We start from the raw sequence: 23,222 nt of genomic DNA on the forward strand, positions 1-23,222 counted from the left end.
AAACCATTCGTAATTAATGTTAAATTCATAAATTTGACATTATTTAAATGAATTTAACAAACTAATGAAATAAAATTATTAACAAAATTAACAAAATAGTGGCAGCACTGGCGTTTTTTATTTAAAAATGTCGTCTATGCCTCCGCGTTCGGCCTCCGCGTTTCAATAATCTTCTTATTATTGTTGTGGAAAACGCGTTCTCTGACACCGTGATTTATGTAAAAATTTATGTTACAATGTCTACAAATGTCAATTTTCAACTGTACGTGACGAACGTCGACAGCGAAGGGCCGTTCTTGAAGTTGACCGGCCAGATTGCCAAAAAACGCGCTCTCGACATCGAAGAAATCATTCGCACGAACAGAGATGCTCTCGAAAAGGGCGCCGGAACGATGAAGTCGACTTCCCTCTCCGCCGGCCTCCTCTGCATCGCTCAGTACCAGGACGGGGGCTTCTACAGAGCGAAGATAACAAATCTGGCCAACATCGTCAAAGGATGCGTCGGCGTCAATTTCATCGATTACGGTAACAACGAAATGCTCCCCGTCCATTCCATTCGCGCGATTCCCCAGGAACTGATGGGATATCAGCCGCAGGCGTCTGATTTCTTACTGTCGCGCATAATACACAAGGGAGGAAGATGGGAGAGCGATGCACTGCAGATTGTGTCTCAACTGGTTCGCTACAAGGAGATGCCCTGTGTCGTCGAACTGCGCTCCTGCAACAGAGACTTTATTCGCTGCCATATCGACCAGTGTCCGTCGTCGGATCTCTCCGCCTATCTAACTGACAACCACATCGGCAACCAGGTGACCGTGCAGCAACAGGAGTGCCTGTATCAAGAGTTGAGAGCTAAAGCGACCACGTACAACCCATATCATTTACAGAGCCAGATGATGACTCAGAGGCTTCCGCCGACCGCGGCCGTATCCCAGCCGCCTGCAGGCATTCTCCCAAGTGCCGTTTATCCTAGATCTGATTTTGCCACACCTGCCTACGTCATGAGCCCCTCTCCGGAGTCGGTCGACATATCTCAAAATGGCAGACAAAAAGCCACTAGAAGCATTCTGCCCCCTCGCCCCTTAAACAGAGGTATTGTCGAATGCAGCTCCACTGGTCTGCCCGGATTCAAAATTTCTGGTGAGAGAATCATTTCCTCGAAGTCTCCCTCACCTGTTAAGACATTGAAGAGAGGTAATCCGTCCACTTACAAGAGTCGCCTGCTGGCTCTAAACTCCCGCCACGAGATTGACGTATCTTTCGCGAAAGATGGCCCCGAGCTGTTCGCCATCCAACTTAGAAGCGACGAGAGCGCCCTCGGTTCCATGATTGATCAGATCAACCGGCTGTCTCCGGAAAGCCTTGCCGAGCCACCTATGATCGGATCTGTCTGCCTGGGCAGGTTCTCCGAGGACAATTCTCTCCGCCGAGCCGTCGTGATGGGTCTCACCGGAACACAGTGCAAACTATTCTTCGTGGACTTTGGAATGACGGATCTGGTGTCATACTACGATATATTTTACATTCCTGAAGAATTGGTCATCCCGTGTGTATTCTCCTTGAGGTTTTGCTTGTCGGGTATCAAAAACTTGGAAATCACCGAAGACATTAAGAAGTTTTTCTACGAAATCGTCACCGGCAAAGTAGTCACCCTGGTGGTGGTGGCACCGGAAGGCCCGCCTTTGATCCAGTATGGAGAGCTGTTTCTAAATGGACGCAGCGTCAAAGACATCCTCATCCAGAAGCGTGATCCAAAACTTCTTAGTTTCCATCCCATTCCGCCCGCATCCGTCATCGGAGAACATTCCGTCTTGGTGTCTTTTGTGGACAGCTGCACCAAGTTCTTCGTTCAACTATCTCAGAACATTGACGCGATGACCGAGATAATGAACGACGTGTCGGATCACTGCGCCAAAGCGACACCCCTTTCCTTCCACGAGGTGACCTGTGGCCTGGTCTGCTGCGCGCTTTTCCCTGACGACCAGAGTTGGTACCGTGCTCAGGTGATCAGCATTAAAAAAGAAAAGATAACTGTCAAATATGTGGACTATGGCAACGAACAAGAGGTCACTGCAGACCTTCTGAGACCCCTGAACGCTGACTTGATAAAATTAAGGTCACAGGGAATTCATTGCGCATTGAAAGGCTACGAAAATAAACCGTTCGACCAGATAACTACCAATTACCTTGAAACGTTGACTTTGGAAAAGATTCTTAGGATAAAGGTGTGCAAGCTGCTCAATGGAGATGTTTTACTTGTGGAGTTGTACGATGACAGTTGCAATCCGCCCGTTAACGTTGCCAAACAGATTGAACAGCTATGCTTGGCACAGAGTCAACCTGTGAAAAAGGTAATTTGTAACGCCATCCTGTTTCCATACATCAAATTTATTTTCAGTCCTATCTATCTTACATTATTTTTCAAATTTAAATGTTATAAATGCACTTGTACTGCCTGTACACGTGCATGGATTTACTATCGGCAATAGTGCTTATTTTAAACTGTCGTGACAATAACTGTTTACACGTAAAAGTGCTGACTGTCTCCAATTTCATACTTCAAGACAATGACATATTAAATGGACGACTCACTTCATACCCGGCGCGCACGAGAAATTGTGCATGAAAGTCATTCACAGATGTATAGGTAGATGTCACGTGACCATTGACGTATCCGTTTCCATTATGCGATACAAGCTTCGAGAATTTATAGTAATATAACCTTTATTGTAATGGCGTATTAGTGTCATGACTCATTGCGTTAGAAACAGATTCTCGGTTACTTACGACTTCTCGGAGATTAGACGCAAGTGAGCGCAGCGAATCACAGGCGACTGACTGTCCAATGGTTCCTGTCATTCAATTGCATTGAATAAACATTCATCAATATCTTAAAATGGCATTTTATAAATAATACTAACACATGCAAAGTGATATCCCATCTTTCTTGGAGTGTTTAGTAGATTTTTTTACAATTTTTAACTAGGCACATTGGCATTTTGTAACACAATAATAACGGTGGAGTCGAAACCTGACAGTCAGAAATTTTGTATGGGCAGACCCAGCGGTGTCGCCAGACCGCTTGCAAGCAGAATGTTCATTTGAGCGTAGGATACCGATATTAAAATATGAATTTCGCCATCCGGCAGACCCGACACAAAGTGAGTGTCATTTTATTTTCTAGATGCTTCGTCCATATTAATGTCATTGCTTCAAGAGTAAGCAAGACGCGATGTTGTCATTTTATAGTACTTTGATAGGACGTATTGAAAATCGGTTAACCTCAAAATGAGTAGTTCATTTTTTTACCGGCAGGTTCGCCATTATCGTTTTACTGCGCAGGCGCAGTCTTACTTGCGCATTAAAATTCAGAAGCTTCCAAACTGGTTTGATTCATTATATACCTACAAATGACTTGATTTTTGTTTACCGGCACAGATGGAAAAGATTAAACATGTACAGATGTCTTTAAATAGTTTAAATATATTGTTACTATGACCTTTTCTTGTCCTATGATGGACACATAATGATAGAATAGTTTTATTTTATGAAATTTTAATCCACTTTGTCCTAAAACACATGTTTTCACTATTACACTACGCCACCTTAGCCTGTATAAAATGTATCTCGGGATATTGTATTATAATATATATATTTGTTTTTTTTTCAGGCAATTGTAAAACCAATTAGTCAGGTGGAAACCGAGTACATAGATTTTGATGAAAATCCACCTGAAGTACCTCAACACACGGAATATAAAAAACGTCCCGAGAAGAATTATTATGACAAAAAGAATCAAAGCTCTGGTGAAAGGACCAACAGTTTTAGTAACGATAGCGAAAACAAACGAATCAATAAATATGATAAAACATCGAATTATAATAAAAGTGAAGGGGGCTCATATTCTCAAGAGAAGCGATATGATAACAGACAAGAGAGTTCACCGTAAGTTCAATACGCATAAATTAAGAAAGTTACTAGCTACCTGCTCAAATTAATTCTTATTGTCACCAATTTTGGTAGGAGTATAGAAAAATATAATTAGGTATTGGTATATTTGATCACCAGGAATTCATCAAGACTTCTCAGATGAAACTTATAATCTTTGAGACCGTATACAATCAGTGCCTCCCAAACTTTTCATAGCACGCCCCCAAAAAAGGCAAATTGTAATAAAGTTGTGAATCATACTGATATCTAACAAGAACGTAGATTCATGGAGTTGAATTGCAAAGAATTTACTCTGTTTAATCTGAAATGTTAATTGACTTAATATTGTCTTCCATTCTTTCAATTCTTCTTTTGATAGTATTATTTTTGGTCATTTAAAATATTTTAGTATCAAGTTTGCATAACACATAATTGTGAAAAATATTCACAATCAAATATTTGCAGTTCTACTGAAATATTTCGAGGCCCCCCCAGGGCTCCGTGACCCAAGAGTTTGGGAAGCATTTATCATAAATAACCGAATGAATTAATCAATCTGAAAATATTTTGTAACACAATACTCATTCCTGATTATTTTTCTCAAATGTTGCGTTGGGGAGGGCTATTGTGAATTTAGGGAACACTGCATTATTCTATTAACCGGATGGTTCACAACTAGCCGCCAACCCAGCAGTACGTGTCACAGCATGGTCCGTAACGGATAACTTCGGAAGAATATTGTTACAAATGCAGTAGTAGTTTACTATTTGATAGCAGCCACCAAATCGGTCACAATGCTCAACCTTGTGTATGTTTTATGACATAGTGTTTTTAGATGTATTATAATTAACAAGCTACCGTCATATGAATATACAATATAATATAGCTCTTAACCCATTGGAGACAATCGGCGCCGCTGTTGACCAAGCAATTCTGGACAATCGGCGTCAATTTGACGCCACTTGCCTTGGTAAAAATGTTTTATTTTTTACATTTCAGATATTTCTTGAAACCCTACATATTTAAAAAGATGAATTGTTTCAATACGTACATAAGTTTTGATTAAATATTAAAATTAATCATATATAAAAGTTGTGGCTGTTTTAGTAAACTTTTGTAAAATTTACTACAAAATTAAATCTGGCTGTTGGTCCAAAATTTTTCCCATTTAAATCTGTCTTCAATGGGTTAAGTAAAGATTTATGAGGAGTGGTGGTATAAAAATATTAACAGGGTGACACGCTATTACAAAAAAGAAAGAAATAAGAAAAATCACCATTTCATTTGTTTTTTTTTTATGATGAAATCCAAAGATGGAATGTTTTTTTAATTTCACAGCCAGGAGGGCCGTTATCGAGATAAGAACAAGGGACAGAAAAATTTTGAATCCAGAGATAAATATAGTAACAAAAAGGGCGACAGTAATAAAAATAGCCAAAACAGCGGTTTCGCCAGACACAATCAGGGGTATTGTTCATAAAGCCACCTTTGCCTTTTATTGCAACAGTCACGCTTCTTGCTTGCCAATGTTGTGTTTGTTGGGTCCACTATTCATTTAACCTTTCTCGCCAATCTTGATTTTGTTTGTTATTGACGCCACTGGACATTCCTATTATTTTAATTTTGTGTTTCTCACCTCATGCTAGGTTTATTTCAACTTATGCTCTCACTTTACCCGATTCACATTATAAAATAGAAGAGAATATCGTCTCGATTACCTATCACAAATTGCCAATATTGGTAACAAAATTTAAACTGTTCACCGAGATATAATAGAGATACAATTACATATAATACAGTCTCAGGTTGTCTTTAAATGTTTTCTCTTTTGGCTTTGTATGGTTTGTTTCTCCAGAATATCAAGCCATTTAATTGAAACGATGTTCACCAACATAATTATAAGTATATTTAATTCATTGCTGATGCCTCAGAGTAATGATATATAGAGAGCACCTATTGTTCGGCAAAATGAAGCCGCGTTTCTTGTGTATAACACACACTAGAACCTCGATTTTATTATTATCAACTTAACAATGAAACGTTATATCATCGTGTTGCTTCTCAGTACAGCTACCAAATTTAAACACAACATATTTAACCATATGTTATACTAAAATAACTAAAAATAATTACCACTAATTTTATATTTAACACAAAAACAATAAATTTCAGTAACACATGGTCGCAGTTTTTAAATGAATGTACCTAATCAGTCAAATCCATATTTACTGGCGACGTTTACAAAAAATATTTAATTCAGCTGTAGAAATTCTATCTTACTCTAACGCATAGTGCCGAGATATAAGCGTGCCGAATGCTTACTCACTAGCAATTCCGGTTCGCTTTTGTTCAGGCTTTGGCGGATACCTAAATGATTGATTGACCATTTTAATTGTGTTAACTGTCAACTCTTGGTGGAAAGACATATTTACCATTAACTCTTTGTAATGAAAGCAATGCACAGATACTGCATTTTTTTAAATGTGAATATATCTTAGCTCGCGCCTTCAGTAATCTCAAAGAAACATGACAAAGACCGAATGGGAATACACATGGGGACAAAGTCAGGGAGGAGATAGATGAATTTTTCCATGGAGTACCAATTTGTTGAAACGATGATAGTATCCCAAACAGTATGTCATGCGTATGCTCGAGCAATGGTGTTTTACCACGCCACCGCTTGTTGGCGCATTATATGTAAACTACATGTTGACTTTGTTGTGCTATCCCAACAAGCGTTGTGAACATTCGTTGCACTATGTTATTGAGTGTACATACGAAATGTTTTACACAACTATAAGAGTGGATTTTTGATTAACTCCTCTGTATTTAAATGGCTATAATAATTTTAGTTGGTGAACTCAATAAAATTTTCGAATATTATGATATAAAATAATATTTACTTCTCAGATTTTCCAAAAAAATAATAGACGTTGATAAGTATATGAACAAAAATATATCTTTTTGGACTCGATTTTGTGACATGTGCATCAAAATGGATAAATATGGCTTTTAACCATTAATAAATTCATATAAAAAGCTAGACTCTGCCCTACTTACGTCGCATCAAATGATGTAAAATACTAATAACCACATCAAATGCTCCTAATGTATTCATATTATAATAATATTCAATCACTTAATAGAGTTTGTAGCTTGGTAGAATCTATTGCCTGCAGTTAAATATATTTGTTGAGACCTTTTCATGAATTCTATTTTACCTCACATAATATTGCATTCCTGTCCTACACATTGGTAATACATAAATATGTAATGTAATATATTACACATTGTTGATGAAATTATCATACTGAACTGATCATTATCAGTCTGTTTCAATCCACTGCTGGATGAAGGAATCTTCAAGCTTATTCTACTCTTCGAACCTTAATATTCTGTCAATGCAATGACCTTTGGGTGGCCTTTCGGTTGACTTATGTCTCAAGTACTACTGGATTACCATATTCGTTCAGCAGTCATCTTATCGACGATTCATGTGCCAGCACATCTCACATTTGAGGGTTTTGGCTTGATTACGTCACACTCGTTTGGTCCCTTATCCATCCTCCTTCCTCCCATTAATCCTTTTCCTGTCTGCGCGTGATTACTAACATACACTTCCCCATGCCCCATTGTGCAACTCTTAATTTCTCTGTTACCAAGAGACCAAATTTCCATGCATACGTGAGAACTAGAAACACATTGAGTAAACACCTTGCTCATGAGGCAACACGGTGCTGGCTCATTTAAAAACCGTTCAGATGCTTGAACACACTCCACGTAAACTTTGGATCTAGTTGTAGACCTGCTCGAGCTGGGTACCATTGATTACGATTTAGACATTTATCTTCACTCACGCAAGAAGCTTAAAATAAATCTCATCTTATATCTATCGTGAAATTGTGCATTATCACTTGAAGCGTTTCAGTTTTTAAAATATTTCTTAATTATTTTATTTGTACAGCTGCTATGTTAACTATGTATATCTTAGTGTGGACTTGTTCGAAGTCTGAAATGTAAATTAGAAAGCACTTTTCTCGTGTTTGTCTTTTTTCCTTTTGTATTGCTTCTATCTCTCAATTGCAATTTATTTTTTTATAGCCAGTGGAAAAAAATTAATGGGGTTTTAATTTATTTCAGAGATAAAGATCAGAGGTTCTCAAGAGGGGGCAGAAATCAGAACAATGAATATGAAAATGACAATAATAGACAATATAGAGAACCTTACAAGGGAAAAAATAAAAAATATGCCAGCAGCAATTCTGGATCTGAAGTGAATTCAGAATTGGATGCGGAGTTTTCAAACACCAAATCATATGATACATCGCGACCTTTGAACAACCCGGCACCCTTCAATACGCCATTTGAAAAATACAGTTTTAACACGGGAACAGAGCAAGAAGTGAACATATCGTGGTTCATAAATCCAAATAATTTTTATGTCCATATATTGACTCAGAATATTGAATTTAAAAATATGATGTTAAATATACCAAACCTATACAAAGACGTAAAACCTACGCGTGGAAGCGACGTCGGTATCGGGTCGTCAGTCTTGGCTAGGTTTCCCGAAGACAGCGTCTTGTACAGGGCTGAAGTTTTAAAGATGGAAGCGGGAAGGTTTTTAGTGCACTTTGTCGACTTTGGAAACAAGTGTCTGGTGGACGGTAAAGATTTGTGGCAACTGGAACAAGATTTGATGTCCTTACCCAAAATGGCCGTCAAGTGTTCGTTGAGTGACACCAAGCCTGTCGATAATGAATGGAAAAAGAACCCCGATGTCAACACTCATTTCAGTGCACCCTCATATAAATGCATTTTTAAATCTCTCGATTCGGATGAAGTGTATTCTGTTTCTCTATTGGACAGTAATGGGACAAATGTCAAAGATACTCTGGTAGAGAAAAAATTAGCCATCAGCACTGAGGTACCATCTCAACCTGACAGACTTGGTAAATATCCGTTTATAACAACCATACTTTTCATTTCTAATTATATTGAATGCCATGATTTTTTTGTTCTGCCTAGTACATACATAATATTATATTATGTTAGTTGTATTTTAACACACTAACATATATGTATTACAGTGATATAGAAATTTTCTTTAATTTTTTTAGACGAGCCGCTAGATTTTACGATGCTTATTGGCCAATATTTCTCTGCCTACGTGAAGAATATTGAATCAATCTCAAACATATATATCTATCTCAATTCATACAGAGATGTAAGTATTTTGTTAGTAATATATGGGTACGGGTATTCTGGTGCGTTTTCATGTGAATTCATAACAAATTATAAGTGATATTGTATTAGGTTTTTCGAATGTCACCGTGTGTTCATCTTTCCTCAATGTTTTGGGCTCATTGCAGAGGCGTTTTTCAAGAGCTAATGTATTGAAGTGTACTGTTTGATAATTCGTCGTTGAAACTAGAAAATTGTGTAATCCAAAAACACTACTTTACAGGAGAGACAAAAAACATTATGGTTTTCTATACAAATATATGGTTTTGGAGTAAATCATCCATGATTTAACAATGTTACAATTTTTCTGGAATTACAAAATTTGCAAGATGGATAGATATTATCAACGGCCACTAGATGGCATTCAAAGTCAATTTTCGATTAAAACGGAGTTACACAATTTTCTAGTTTCAACAACATTATTTCATAATATATTATCCCTTGGACTCTGCAATGATTCCGAAACGTCGAGGAAAGAGGAATCCAAAGATCAAAGGAAGATTTCCAAAAAGTCCCATGCGTCCTTTTAGATTACCACTGGGCTGGAATCTTCATGCAAACTGTAGAGCTCCGCATTGTATCTATTTCTTCATTGCTTTGGCTTACAGATACAGCGGAGGATTTTTCCTTCGAAGATGTTTCGAGTGTGCACCTTTCCCAGAGTCTAAGTATCCGAGTATGGGCTTTACTATATATGTCATGCCCAGGGGTGGAATAAATCTAATATTATAATGTCACAATTTGGGGTATTGGGTAATATTAATTTGACATCACAAAACCAATAGAATAAGAACTCATTTTTTTCTGAGAAAATAATAACATGGTACTTAATTTTGAATGTTTATTTTTTAGACAAATAAATTGACACTGTATGACCAAACTTTGGAATGTATTCTGAATAACTACGAGGAGGGCAAGTCAAAACAATTGTTTCAAAATGACGAACTAATACTTTTACTCAAGGAGAAAAACTTCATTGTGTATGTAAATGGTGGCATCGCTGAAAGGTAATACATTCATAATCTTAATATTATATATTATGGTTGATTATGTTACAAATGAAGGGCCTGGGATAAAACAGTGCCAACCCCAACCCTCATACATATTCTAGTTCCATTTTTAATCATGTTTAACAGAGTTTGTACTGGGAATCTTTTGCATAATCCATTTATGAAAATTAAGTCAGCTGTGTGTATCGGACATTTCACCTGCAGTCAATTATGTGGTGGTTGACACAATTTTACCTCTTAAGGCCATTGGACCCGTTTTTTCCTGTCTTCTCGGAATCGCGGAAATGATAAGCATGTTTAAAACGAATTGATACACAATAAACTCTTTATTTATTTAAAATCTAATAAATAGTATTCAACTAAAACGTTCTGTGTCATTAAAATTTTTCGAATCGCTTTACTTTTTAAAATAAATGACAAATAGTAAGTCCTGTTTTCGAAATTGGTCAAAACGACTGTCACGCCACAATGAATGTTGAACTTAATAATAGTTTTGCAGGTATATATTGTATGAGAGAAATGGGTAAAACAATACATTTCATTGATTAACTCACGTACTTTTTTTAATTTCAGAAAAATAAAGATTTTAAAGCCATTTTAGTTTGAGTATACATCAGCCAATTTTGAATGATTTTTTCTCACAAAATAATATATACTGCACAATAAAAATATTTTTTTATTATAATATAACATTTCCGTAATACTATAAATAATAATTTATAATAAAAAAATAAATAAAACCCCATAAATTCGGTACAATTAGTGACGCTATATTACCAAAACACGTCGTACATTTTCATGTATTTATCCTGTTTTCAGACAATTTAGAAATATAATTATTTTGCAAAATTAACAAAAAGAGACCATTTGATCGATTAATCCATACAGTTTTTCTAATTTCTTATTTCTAACATCTGGAATTTCAACGGGTAAGGACGTCTTTTTTTTTCCCAAAATTTAGTCCGAAGCAATATTATTTGACTCATGGAAAAATGACCTCTACTCTCTTTGCAGTAACAATCAAATTGGCAAGTCGCAATTATTTGTATCGTTCTATTCCGAACACAGGACGCATGCCAGGTGCTATAATTTGTGTTGACTAAAATATCAAACATCATATAGTACCACTGAATGTCAAACTGAAAAAAATGTAGTTTTATTATATTTATTATATTATTTATTATCTTGTAATTGAAATGGTTGCAGCATGTGAGATATTGTAAGATAATTGAATCTAACAACCACGATGGCTACAAGGAAGTACTGAAGGTATTCGTTCGGTGACCCATTTATAAAAAAAAAATATTTTGGTCTTGAGCAGTTTAGATAAAATATAGGTGGACTTTAATTGTTTTGATAAATATGTACCTACTTGGTTAGGCTTTAAGCGATTTGAAAAACTTTGCATGTACTTAATACAGTTTTTATGTACCTGGGTGGCCATGTTTTGTTATTTTCAAAGGGACGTACGTATCCAGGAGTATGTTTATTGGCATTATCAAAATGCGTTTTCCGCTGTATCCGCTTTAACCGAACAGTACCGAAAATTTGAAGTAAAATACGTTTTCGAATGCTGTCATCGTAATGGCCACTGAAACATGTGTCACAATTTTATTAATCGCTAAAATAATAATAAAAAAAGTCTTTTGGGGCACAAAATCACGTATATGTTTTATGATATATGTATTTTTCAGATGGTTTGTGGTAAAATCTTTTTTTTCATACTGCCACAATTCAACTATTCATAATTAATTGTTTGTTAAATTTTTCATAGTGATCTTTGACTTAATAGGTAGGTGATAAAGTTTTTACATTACTTTATTGTATTAATTTATTGTTAAGTGAGAATTAGCTGCTTTCGTTGTCAGTGTGTATTTGATGAGTGCGCATAGTGCCTGACGATGTCGAAAGGCGAAACCAGGATCGCATAAAACGACTCAAATGAAATAGTACAAAACTTAAATCCATTAGAATTTAATATATTTAATGCCGAGTTGAATTGAATGGAATCACCTTAGGCATTTATTAGTAATTATTTAACACAAGTAAAAAATATAATGAGGTAAGAACCTAGTTCATTGAATAATAAAAACAATATTACTCTTTACATCACAACTGACAAGATTTATATGAATTGTATATTGCCTGAACTCGTTTATCCTAGACTAACACGGTTGATGGATATAAGAAACCCTCAATATAATAATTATATTAGATGCTATCAATAGAGAAGAAAAAAAATTTAAAAAATAATAATTTATAATAGTTATTCTAATACATTACATACCGTTAAGCCTGTACACTAATTAAAGAACCAATTATTAATTTTCTATACACTAATGTTCCGAAATCCTCCGCGGCGACCAAAACGTACTGCCGTCAAATACACGTTATTAATGGTTTCTTAAATCTTGATTGTTGCGTACTAAATTTAAAAAAAATTGTGCCTCGACAAATATTCATTGAATTGCTTTCTTTTATGAGTCATGTTTTTATAATTCAATAAAAACGCAATAATAACAGACATCTTTTATGCCATCTTGTGAATGTTTTAAACTTATAATTTGTAATGTTAGCTCATGAAAAAATGAATAACTTTTCTATTCATACACACCGATATATATAAATAATATACCAATTTGAAACACCTCAGAAACATACATAAGTATTAGATTTTTTTTTGAAAAATATTTGGACTGAATTTGAACCTACAATATGATAGGTTCAAGAAAAGGTGTCACTTCACAAATTCAGCATATCAATAATATGAGGTTTTTATTTGGAGGTCTACTATTTTTATTATTATAATTTATTCTACCTACCACAAAAATGTTTATAAAATATGTTAGAAAAAAAAATATTATTAATTCAACACTTTTAAAACCTCTGATTTCGTATCTACTCCCGGAGGCGCTGAGCGAAGCGATTTTTGTTTTTTTACTTTGATATGCTCTGAAGCTTATGGCTAATTGTTGAGGCGCTTACATCAAATTTGATTCTTACGAATGAACCCATAGGCCTTAAGATATTTAAAGAAGTATCTTTGGATAAAAAAGATACCATAGACTGAAAATACAGTTATCCGCTGAATTGTAAATCAGTTTTTTTCCCAAATAGTTAGGAGATGATTCTCATATATGGCATACAGTAAAACCTCGTTAATAAGAACACGGATAATTCGAAATTTTCGCAAAAAAAAAGTCCCTTGAACATTATTTTCATACAAAACAATACCTTTTATTCGAATTTCGTAATTCGTGGAGTCGTGGCATATAAAAATATTCAATAAATCGTAATAAAGTACACTATTTCATGAGCCCAGTTATTGAAAATTGTGACAGATTTTTCTTAAAACATCATAAATTACTTATTTTAACAAGGTAATATATATAATCCTGACATTTTATGACCCATTAACACACGGAATAGGAAATTTCGTAGGCACATCTATGATCGTAAACAAAATTAATTAAAATCAAAAAAAAAAAAACATCAAAATTTTTATATTTTCCCCCCATACATGTCATATTTCGTAATTCGAATTTTTTTCGATTTTCGGTCCCGTGGAATTTGTATTAACGAGGTTTTACTGTAGTCAACTCAATTTTTACCGATGAGAGTTGATCAAATCAATTTTGAATAAATATTGGATCTTTAATAACCTCTTAAGTCCACATATTACAAATTTATTATAGTCTTTAATAAGCTGTATGTACATACAAAAATTATATGGTAATGATTTATTAAAATTAATTGTGTCTTTTTTTGATATCCAGATTGAAAATAACCTTGTACGACCCTGATACAACTGAAAAGATCAAGTTGTTTGAACCCGATGATGATGAAGGTTTTAAACAAGTTTCCGTGGTCTGTCCGCATCCAGTGTACCATAAATACTTTGGCAATGCGTACATCTCTCATATTGAGTCTCTCGATGAGATATATCTTCAAAGCGAAGCGGACACTGATATTATCACCGAACTGCTCGATCTTCTTTACACATATTATGAAGGTATGCACTCTAAATTTATAATCTTTGTTTATCATGACTGTCCAAATTTCTTCAGTTGAAGCGCAGTGAATACAAGATGAAATAGAAGTCGTCATCTGTACCCATTTTTTATTCTGAGACTTTATTTTCAAGCTATCAATTGTATTGATTTTGATTTGTATGAAAATTAATTCATTGTATCAATCATTTTTATTTTACAGAAAATGGGGAAGCCTCAACCACATTGGACGTGGGAAATTTGTGCGCGGTACAATCTGATGATGGAAATTGGTACCGATCCAAGATATTACAAGTGGATTCTGACAAATGCCTAGTTCAGTTCATCGACTATGGAAATAAAAGTTCTATCGCTCTGGATAAAGTGCGCACACTCATGTCTGACGTGCATGACTTTCCTCAACTGTGCCAATCAGTCAAATTAGGTGTTCCCGCCGATGATGAAACGTTGAATAGATTCATGGCTCTTACCGAAGACAAGAAGCTTTATGTCGTCCTGTTGCGGGACGGGCCCGGGTGGAAAGCAAACATCTCTGTTGGCGGGGTCGACGTCGTCGAATCGATGTTCGGTAAGGAAAGTCAGCAAGAGAAATTACCCGCCTCGACTGTCTCCGTTTTGATATCTCATATAGACAGTCCAGGTCAGTTTTGGCTGCAGCTCCTGTCAGAGGTGGATAACATAAATAACCTCCAAGCCGACATCCAAGCGTTGGATTCGCTGTCAGACTTGACAGATCGCGACGTGGGAAGACTCTGCATCGCAAAATATTCCGGAGATGATCAATTCTATCGGGCGATTATCCTAGATGCCGACAGCGACATCACCACAGTGAGGTTCATCGATTATGGCAATACGGACGTACTGGACAACGGGCCATCCTTGTTGAAGTCCTTGACGGCTGAATTGGAAAATATTCCTCCATACGCTGTGAAGTGCAGCGTGAACGCCACACCCACCGGCACGGGCCAGTGGACAGAGCAGGCGGCAGAGGAATTCATCCGGTTGCTTGGGAACATCGATGACGCCGTGGAGGCCGATTTTGTTCTGAAAGATGTCACCGCCTACGTTGATGTCTACGTTGGAGGGCAGAATGTAACCAAAAAGCTGGTCGAAGCGGGACACGCAAACCCCGCGGAGACATCTGACGGTGGGGAGTTGGCGACGTGCTTCGCCAGCCACGTGTCTTCCCCCTCTGAGTTCTGGATTCAGTTAGAGAGCTCCATCCATGATTTGGAGGCCGTGTCCGAGGAGCTGGTGGACGCAGCCGCTTTTGCGCCCCTCGGCGACATCGAAGAAGAGGTTATTTGCGCTGCCGCTTTCCCTGAAGATGGCCAGTGGTACCGTGCACAAGTCATCATCAACGGCACGGACGGAACAGAGGTCCTCTTCATGGACTACGGCAATGCGGCGCTTGCCAATGAGCTGCGGAGCCTTCCCGATTCGTTGAGAGTGCTTCCGGCTCTATCCAGGAAGTGCGCCCTCCAGAAACCTTCTAATATTAAAAACTGGTCTAAGGATGCCGAAATGAAATTCGTCGAGATGGCCGCTGACGGAGCTACGATCTTCCAGATCGTATTCATAGCATCCGGGGACATCTCCATCGTGGACCTGTTCATCAATGGGACGTCTGTCACAAGCCAACTGGTCTCTCTGTGCGAAGTCCACTTGGACTTATCATGCGGCGGGACACCATCGATCGGAGAGGATGACAGCTCTCTGGTGATGATTAGCCACTGTAATTGCCCTGAAGACTTTTGGGTTCATTCAAAGTCTTTTGTGGATCGACTCGCAGCCATTGAAGTCGCCCTCAGAGACGCTGAAAAGTGGGACGTATTAGAAGACATCAAAGAGGGGGCGACATGCGTGAGCCTCTTTCCTGAGGATGGTCTGTGGTACCGGTCGAAGATCTTGGACCGCGGCGATGGAGGGACGGAGGTCCAGTACATCGATTACGGGAACACTTCGGTCGCTGACAAAATTCGAGTAATGCCGCCCGAGTTGATTGACGTCCCACCCCTTGCCAGACATTGCAGCCTGTTGCCCCGTCAGAATAGTTCTGTCGATGAGAAATTTCATGAAAAATTTGCCGAGCTCGCTGCGGAATCGTGCGAATTGCGAATGGAAATAGTAGACTCGGATGTGGTACCTATGACAGTCAAATTATATTTGGACGGTAAAGACATTGTGAAACGGTTTTCATGTTCTTCTGATTTCGATGAAAACATCGAACGGGCGTCAGAACCAGTGAGGGAACCGGCAGTTGTAAGCAAAGACATGATTGAAAACTTTGAGGATGAAGAAATACAATCTGACATTCAAGAAAAATCCAAGTCGCAGGAAGAGTACACACAAGAAAATATTGTCGAGCATATTGACCCGATCGTGGAACGAGTCGAACAAAAGATGGAAGATTTAATGCTCAAATCCGAGGACGATGTCAGTGATATATCAAGTAAAGTTAGTGACAATATTACTACTGACGTTGAAATAAATGATAGTGATGAAGTTGCTGTCGATGATAATTCTGAAATTCCTGTGATAGCCAAAGTTGACGAGAAGGTAATTGAACAATTTAGTGATACAGAAGAAGATATTCACGAGGATATTGTCAATACGAGCGATAAAATTGAAATTGTTGAGAACATTTGTATTACCAGTGATAAAATAAATGTTCCGCTCAATGATATCGATAGTGTCAGTGATAAAATTGAACATGTCCACGAAGACACCAACATTCTTAGTGATAAAGTTGAAGATGTTCATGAAGATATAGTTATTACCAGTGATACAATTGAATATAATTTCAAAGACGCCAGTGAAAGTCCCGATATCTCGTCTGACGAAATTACTAATGTGGGTGATTTGAGTATCAAAGAAATTGGGGAAAAAATAGAAGGACTAGACATTAAAGTTACACCAAATTTTAATTCTGACGTACAGGATAAAAGTGAACCACTTCATCGAGATATTGTCGGTGATAAAACTGAAGATGTTCATGAAGACATGGCTATAGCCAGTGATAAAAGTGAAGATAATTTCAAAGACGCAAGTGAAAATCCTGATGTCTCTTATGATGAAAACATTGTTGGCGACATAATTAATCCTGTAAATGAAAATATGGATGTATGTAACAAAGAGATTGAGGGAACAAAAGAAGAACTGGACAGTGAAATTACACCAAATCTGAATTCTAATAAAAAGGATGATACGCTAGAAGAAAAAGATGATACCGTAATACTCAAAAAGTCAAATGACCAGTTCACATGTGATATTAATGTAGATGAATCGGTCACTGCAAAAAATGGAAATATTGATTTGGAATCTGAATCGAGCGATAAGGATTATGAAGATGTCAGTGAAGAATTTGAGCAGGAGAAAACTAAAACGGAAGATATCAACATTCAACCCAGCCGAGAAGACATCAATCTCAAAGAGGAGACTGCGGATTCGACCGCTGTCGATACGACCACGACAGAAGAAGAGCATGACGACATAAAAAGTGGTACTAAAAAGCCGGCTTCCAGCCATAAAAAGAAGTCTTCGAAAGGAAAAAAGAAGGCAAAATAGAATATTTTCAATAAGTTGATAATAATGCAGGACATTAACAAACCTGTCTCAAACAATTTCACATTTTAATTTTTGTTCAAATAATAGCATATTAACTCGCTCCCAAGCCATGTTTTATATCCAATCTTTGACAAAATACTTACGTAAAGTGTGACTTTACAAAAGAACTATGTACCTACATATATGATTTTTTTCCCTTTTATGCTCAATTTCATCAATTTGTTATATGCGGTCCAATGCGGGTACCTAACAATTAAATTGATGTCTTACAAAGCTTTATCAGTTGAAGGCTTTTTTTTAATGACATGCTTAAAATTAAATCTGCGTCATTTTAATAAAATAATCATTGAAGTTAATATGATAATTTACCAATGACATATTAAATGGACGACTCACTTCATACCCGGCGCGCACGAGAAATTGTGCATGAAAGTCATTCACAGATGTATAGGTAGATGTCACGTGACCATTGACGTATCCGTTTCCATTATGCGATACAAGCTTCGAGAATTTATAGTAATATGACCTTTATTGTAATGGCGTATTAGTGTCATGACTCATTGCGTTAGAAACAGATTCTCGGTTACTTACGACTTCTCGGAGATTAGACGCAAGTGAGCCCAGCGAATCACAGGCGACTTACTGTCCAATGGTTCCTGTCATTCAATTGCGTTGAATAAACATTCATCAATATCTTAAAATGGCATTTTATAAATAATAAATAATACTAACACATGCAAAGTGATATCCCATCTTTCTTGGAGTGTTTAGTAGATTTTTTTACAATTTTTAACTAGGCACATTGGCATTTTGTAACACAATAATAACGGTGGAGTCGAAACCTGACAGTCAGAAATTTTGTATGGGCAGACCCAGCGGTGTCGCCAGACCGCTTGCAAGCAGAATGTTTATTTGAGCGTAGGATACCGATATTAAAATATGAATTTCGCCATCCGGCAGACCCGACACAAAGTGAGTGTCATTTTATTTTCTAGATGCTTCGTCCATATTAATGTCATTGTAATTTACCCCTAACTAACTTACTTATGTACCACAAATTTACAGTTTTATTACTGTGTTTGTTTTAATTTTAACCTCTTGCTGCTAGATATGACGACTGCCAAATATTTTGTCTCGGAAGTCAACGTTATTTACTTTATTTTATACCTTTATAAAACTTATTTCTAAGCATACCTCACTCTTCTGGTAAAAATTCTATACATAACTGTTATTTTTGTTAAGTTCTTTGTTTATGTTAATTGACAATTTATTGCTTTGTTTTCTTAGTAATAACCACCACATTGATCACATTTTTAATGCAAGTTTATTTTTGTTTTAGTTATTTTTATTGTTTTAAATCAGTTTGTCATTTTCTCTGACACCAGACATCACAGTAATCACATTGTGATGTTAACCCTTCACGGTACTTAAAGATTTGTTATTTTCCCTGAAGGAAATGTCTATTGTGTTTTTTTATTATGTTAATATACTCACCTTTGGATGAATCGTATGAAATACGCACCTGATGCAAAAAAAAGCACAACATCAAGTCTGACTCGACATCGAGTCCGGAAAGGGTTGACGCTAAGTAGCATGCGTAGCTGTAGGGAAGCAGGCAATAAATGCTGCCTGTTTAACTGCCTCTCGATCGTTAATACATAAAATATATTTTTCTTCTGCATGGTATGGTCGAGTATTGCCATACTAATTTTGCTGCCTATCCTTTCTTGTTTGTGGAACTCAGCTTAATGACGCAACTGACCATTCTACATGTTATGTTTCAACAGATGTATTGTGTTCATAAAATTTGTCAAATTGATTATCATTATAATTTTATAAAATGATTCAACATGAATGAAAATAAATTGAAGTTAACCATACTCAAATTATATTTCTTTTATTTTTATTCTTATAACCTGAAATTAGTTATGTTATTCAGATGATCCTGTCGGTTTGTCTATCGTTGTTTTGTATCTTTTGTATCCTAATTCAATACGCTACCTTATAAGCAATATTGGCAACATCTAATCTATCAGTAGAAAAAGAAAGGAAACTTCTCAGTCGATAAGAAATCACGAGCAGTCAGTCAAAGCAGTGTCCGTAAGTGATGTAAAATTAAAATATCAATTGAGCCCATATCCGGAAAATGAACGTTGTCCTCCGTTCAGAGATATTGGCAGTTAAACATTTCAGTTGGTTGTTGTGGAGATACCCGTTATCGAAAATATTTAATTCTGATGAATAAAAGTAGTTTGACTAATTGAGAACACGGTTTATTACACAAAAAAACTTTATTGGATAAACCACCATATTTATAATAAAATATACAGTAACAAGTTTAATGCTGTTTTTCCGTATAACTTAAAATAATCGTACAACTCTGATTTTTATGGTAACATCCTTTACCCTAAATTTTTAAGTGAGTCGCTTGAAGTGATGTCTTCATCAGGAGGTCCATTTCCAACATTTATTGGGATAAATTCCATTATATTTTTAACCAATCAGCACTTTGTTGGCTTCAGAAAAGGCAAATGAGACAAAATGTCTTCCATGTACATACTTTGCTTCCTGTTGGATTTTATTTCCCAAAACTTGGAATATAAATTATTTTGTTTAACGGCTAAAAAAATGTATTGCGCAACTTCTGACAGCACCTACCCACTAAACACCCTTTAAAAGTTTTATAATTTTGACCACTATTCGTTTTTGACGTATTAATTAGTTTCGTCAATTTTTTAGAACAAATAGATTCAGATTTTATACTCTGATGAGTAAAAAAATATGTGTTGCAATAACAAATGGAAATGCCGCGAACGTCCGTAAGCATGAACTGAAGAATTGATGGGGGAACCACAGTCGAAAACTACACAATCAAGACTCGCAACTGGACAGAATCTGACATTAGAATGCCGTATTCCATATGGGTTCTAGTAGTTCCATTTTTGACCATTCAGATAAGTTGGTTGGACTGTATGTCGTATACGGCATAGATATATTATGGTATACGGTTAAACAGCGTGCAACGTGTGGTCAGTTTGGACTGTCTACTGCCACCGTGGCGCACCCAGGATTTAATATTGGGGGGGGGGGGGCAAGGAGGAGAGTGTAAATTAGTCCCATAGGCTCTTTTTATTCTTCATATAATTATTTTGACATATTTTCACAATACACAGCGGTATATTTGTACAGTTTCTCTTGGTTTTTATTAAATTGGAGGCATAACGACGGTAACCGTTGAGCGTGTCATCAGCGACTGGCGGATTGGAAGTGACTAACAGCAACCTTGCTGGACATGTGCGCCTAGTATGCTAAAACATTACTCAAATATTATCGGCTGTGCTACCCGCTTGGTCTAGAGTAGTGCTCCGCAACCTTTTCTCACCCATGGCACACCAAAGGTATTACCAGAATTCCGCGGCACACCACAGGTAAACACACATTTATACATCAAAATATGGACCCCACATGCTGAAGCGAGCCCCTTACCTATCGCTAAGGTTAAAGACAGTGTGATACTCTAAAGTAGGTAGTGTTTTTCAAATGGTGTTCGAGGTAAAATTAATGGTATTCATTGTATGTTTAGCTATTTTTTGTATTTATTAATACAAACACTCCCCAATCGGATATTTAAAAATATTAGTATTAGCGTAGTAATATAGCGCCTTTTTTTAACTATTAGAGAAAATTTGTAATTTGTGTTTATCTCACTTATCTGGTTGATCTGCTACGCCCCCCTGAGCCTGGCCCCCCAGACTAAAGCTCTGACGAAAGAGAAACCGGAAGTTCTTATCACCAGTCAAGTATGATTGCATCATTTTTAATTATGGCTCGAGTTGAAAAAAGTTGCTCACATATGTATATGTCGTATAAAATGGGAGCTGAACTGCGATAGCCTTGTCGGAAATCCGAGGATATTCTTTATTAACCGAAATCCAGAAAATATCCAATGGAACATCGGCGAAATTCATTTTTAGCGTCACGTCGTTCCTCAATTCAACAAAATTCCTCACGAATATAATTATAGTGCTTATATAGAACTTCTGGCATTGGATACAAAAGGGTTTCGAATCCAGTCGTATTGATTGTATGAAAGTAATGATGACATTTCTTTTGCAGCAAAGTTATAAGTTTTTGGGCCGGACCCAAAATTCATTGCTTGTTTTCAATGGTAGTGAATTTATTTAATATCCCTATGGTAGTGAAGCATATCAATATATTTTCATTCTGGCCTTGCATTTTTTTTTATTAATTTTATTCAGGTGCTCAAATATATTACCAGCCATGCACGCAAATTTGGCCATTAAGTAAGTATTGTATAATATACAAAATTATTTGCATTTTTGACACAATGCGCCGCGACACACCTAGCATCGTCTCGCGGCACACCGGTTGCGGAGCACTGGTCTAGAGAGCTACAATATTTATGCCGAATTCCACTGAGAAAAATGTTCTTTTGACTTACACTACCACCGACTGGTGGGTGTAGCGTTTTTTACGCCGAATATTTATCGTCGATTTTTGCATTTTTAATATTGAGGTTCCAAAATATTAATTGAAAATGGACAAAAAAAGTATTAGTGCTATCGTAGTATATTCTTGGGTTTTCACCGTGTCTCCTTCTTCCTTCTTTACTCGACGTTTCGGGCTCGTTGCAGAGGCCATTATCAAGAGATATGTTTTATGATGAAATGTAGTGTAGGTATGTGAATGTAAACGTTGCTCTAAGAATGTCAAAAGTATCAAAGGCTCTTCAAGCAAACGGATATTCTCACAATATGATCCAAAAAGCCACCAGAAGCAAAGTCAACCTTAACCCGGTCAGTCAGGAGGAAGACATACAGTTCAAAGGCCGGGCCTATCTACCTTATATCAAAAACACCACCAATACTATTTCCAGGATACTTCGGAAACATGAAATTGAAACCATATTCTCAACATCGACAAAGGACCGAAATATGTTAAGACCAGTAAAGGACTCACAACCTTTGGACTCGGCAGGTGTATACCAGTTAAACTGTCGTGGATGCCCAAAAAGTATAGGTATAGGCCAGACTTCTAGAACAGTAAAGAAGCGTGTGAGTGAACACGAGAGAGCATACCGACTTAAACATTATACGATGTCGGCAATTGCCGAGCACTCGATGGATACAGGACACAAATTTGACTTTGAGACCAAGATATTAGGTCAGAATAAAGGATATTTCGCACGTTTGGTAAAGGAGGCCATTGAAATCCATAGAAACCCTGAAAATATTAATAGGGATGATGGATTACGGTTAAAAACGTCATGGCTTCCGGCACTATCAGCAAAATCTAATATTCGAGCCGGTATCCCCGGTCGTAATGATTGACAGATTACTCTGAGCAACGTTTGCTCTTAGCTAATCGGATTCCTTTTGACATTCTTAGAGCAACGTTTACATTCACATACCTACACTACATTTCATCATAAAACATAACG

General features: G+C 36.7%; 1 protein-coding gene across 2 annotated transcripts; it reads left to right on the forward strand.

Moving 5' to 3' along the window:
- Window positions 1-109: 109 nt before the first annotated feature.
- Window positions 110-19,647, forward strand: tud (tudor domain containing protein). 2 transcript variants are annotated; one of them, XM_085960076.1, is made up of 8 exons: window positions 110-2,351; window positions 3,671-3,945; window positions 5,269-5,397; window positions 8,071-8,882; window positions 9,051-9,157; window positions 10,027-10,181; window positions 13,961-14,196; window positions 14,397-19,647. In XM_085960076.1, the coding sequence occupies exons 1-8, from the start codon at window positions 237-239 to the stop codon at window positions 17,759-17,761; spliced, it is 7,194 nt and encodes a 2,397-aa protein (XP_085816202.1). In that variant the 5' UTR covers window positions 110-236; the 3' UTR covers window positions 17,762-19,647. The 2 variants fall into 2 exon arrangements, with proteins under 2 accessions (XP_085816202.1, XP_085816204.1); XM_085960078.1 differs by lacking the exon at window positions 5,269-5,397.
- The last annotated feature ends 3,575 nt before the right edge of the window (window positions 19,648-23,222 follow it).

This window comes from Rhyacophila brunnea, unplaced genomic scaffold, assembly GCF_057557595.1.
Source record: "Rhyacophila brunnea isolate RB1 unplaced genomic scaffold, BYU_Rbru_1.0 scaffold_9, whole genome shotgun sequence".
Lineage (NCBI taxonomy): Eukaryota > Metazoa > Arthropoda > Insecta > Trichoptera > Rhyacophilidae > Rhyacophila > Rhyacophila brunnea.

Coding starts and splice junctions, on each gene's coding strand:
- tud (XM_085960076.1), top strand. CDS start 237: ATGTCTACAAATGTCAATTTTCAACTGTACGTGACGAACGTCGACAGC. Junction 3,946..5,268: donor AACAGACAAGAGAGTTCACC/GTAAGTTCAATA, acceptor TTAATTTCACAG/CCAGGAGGGCCGTTATCGAG. Junction 10,182..13,960: donor AATGGTGGCATCGCTGAAAG/GTAATACATTCA, acceptor TTTGATATCCAG/ATTGAAAATAACCTTGTACG.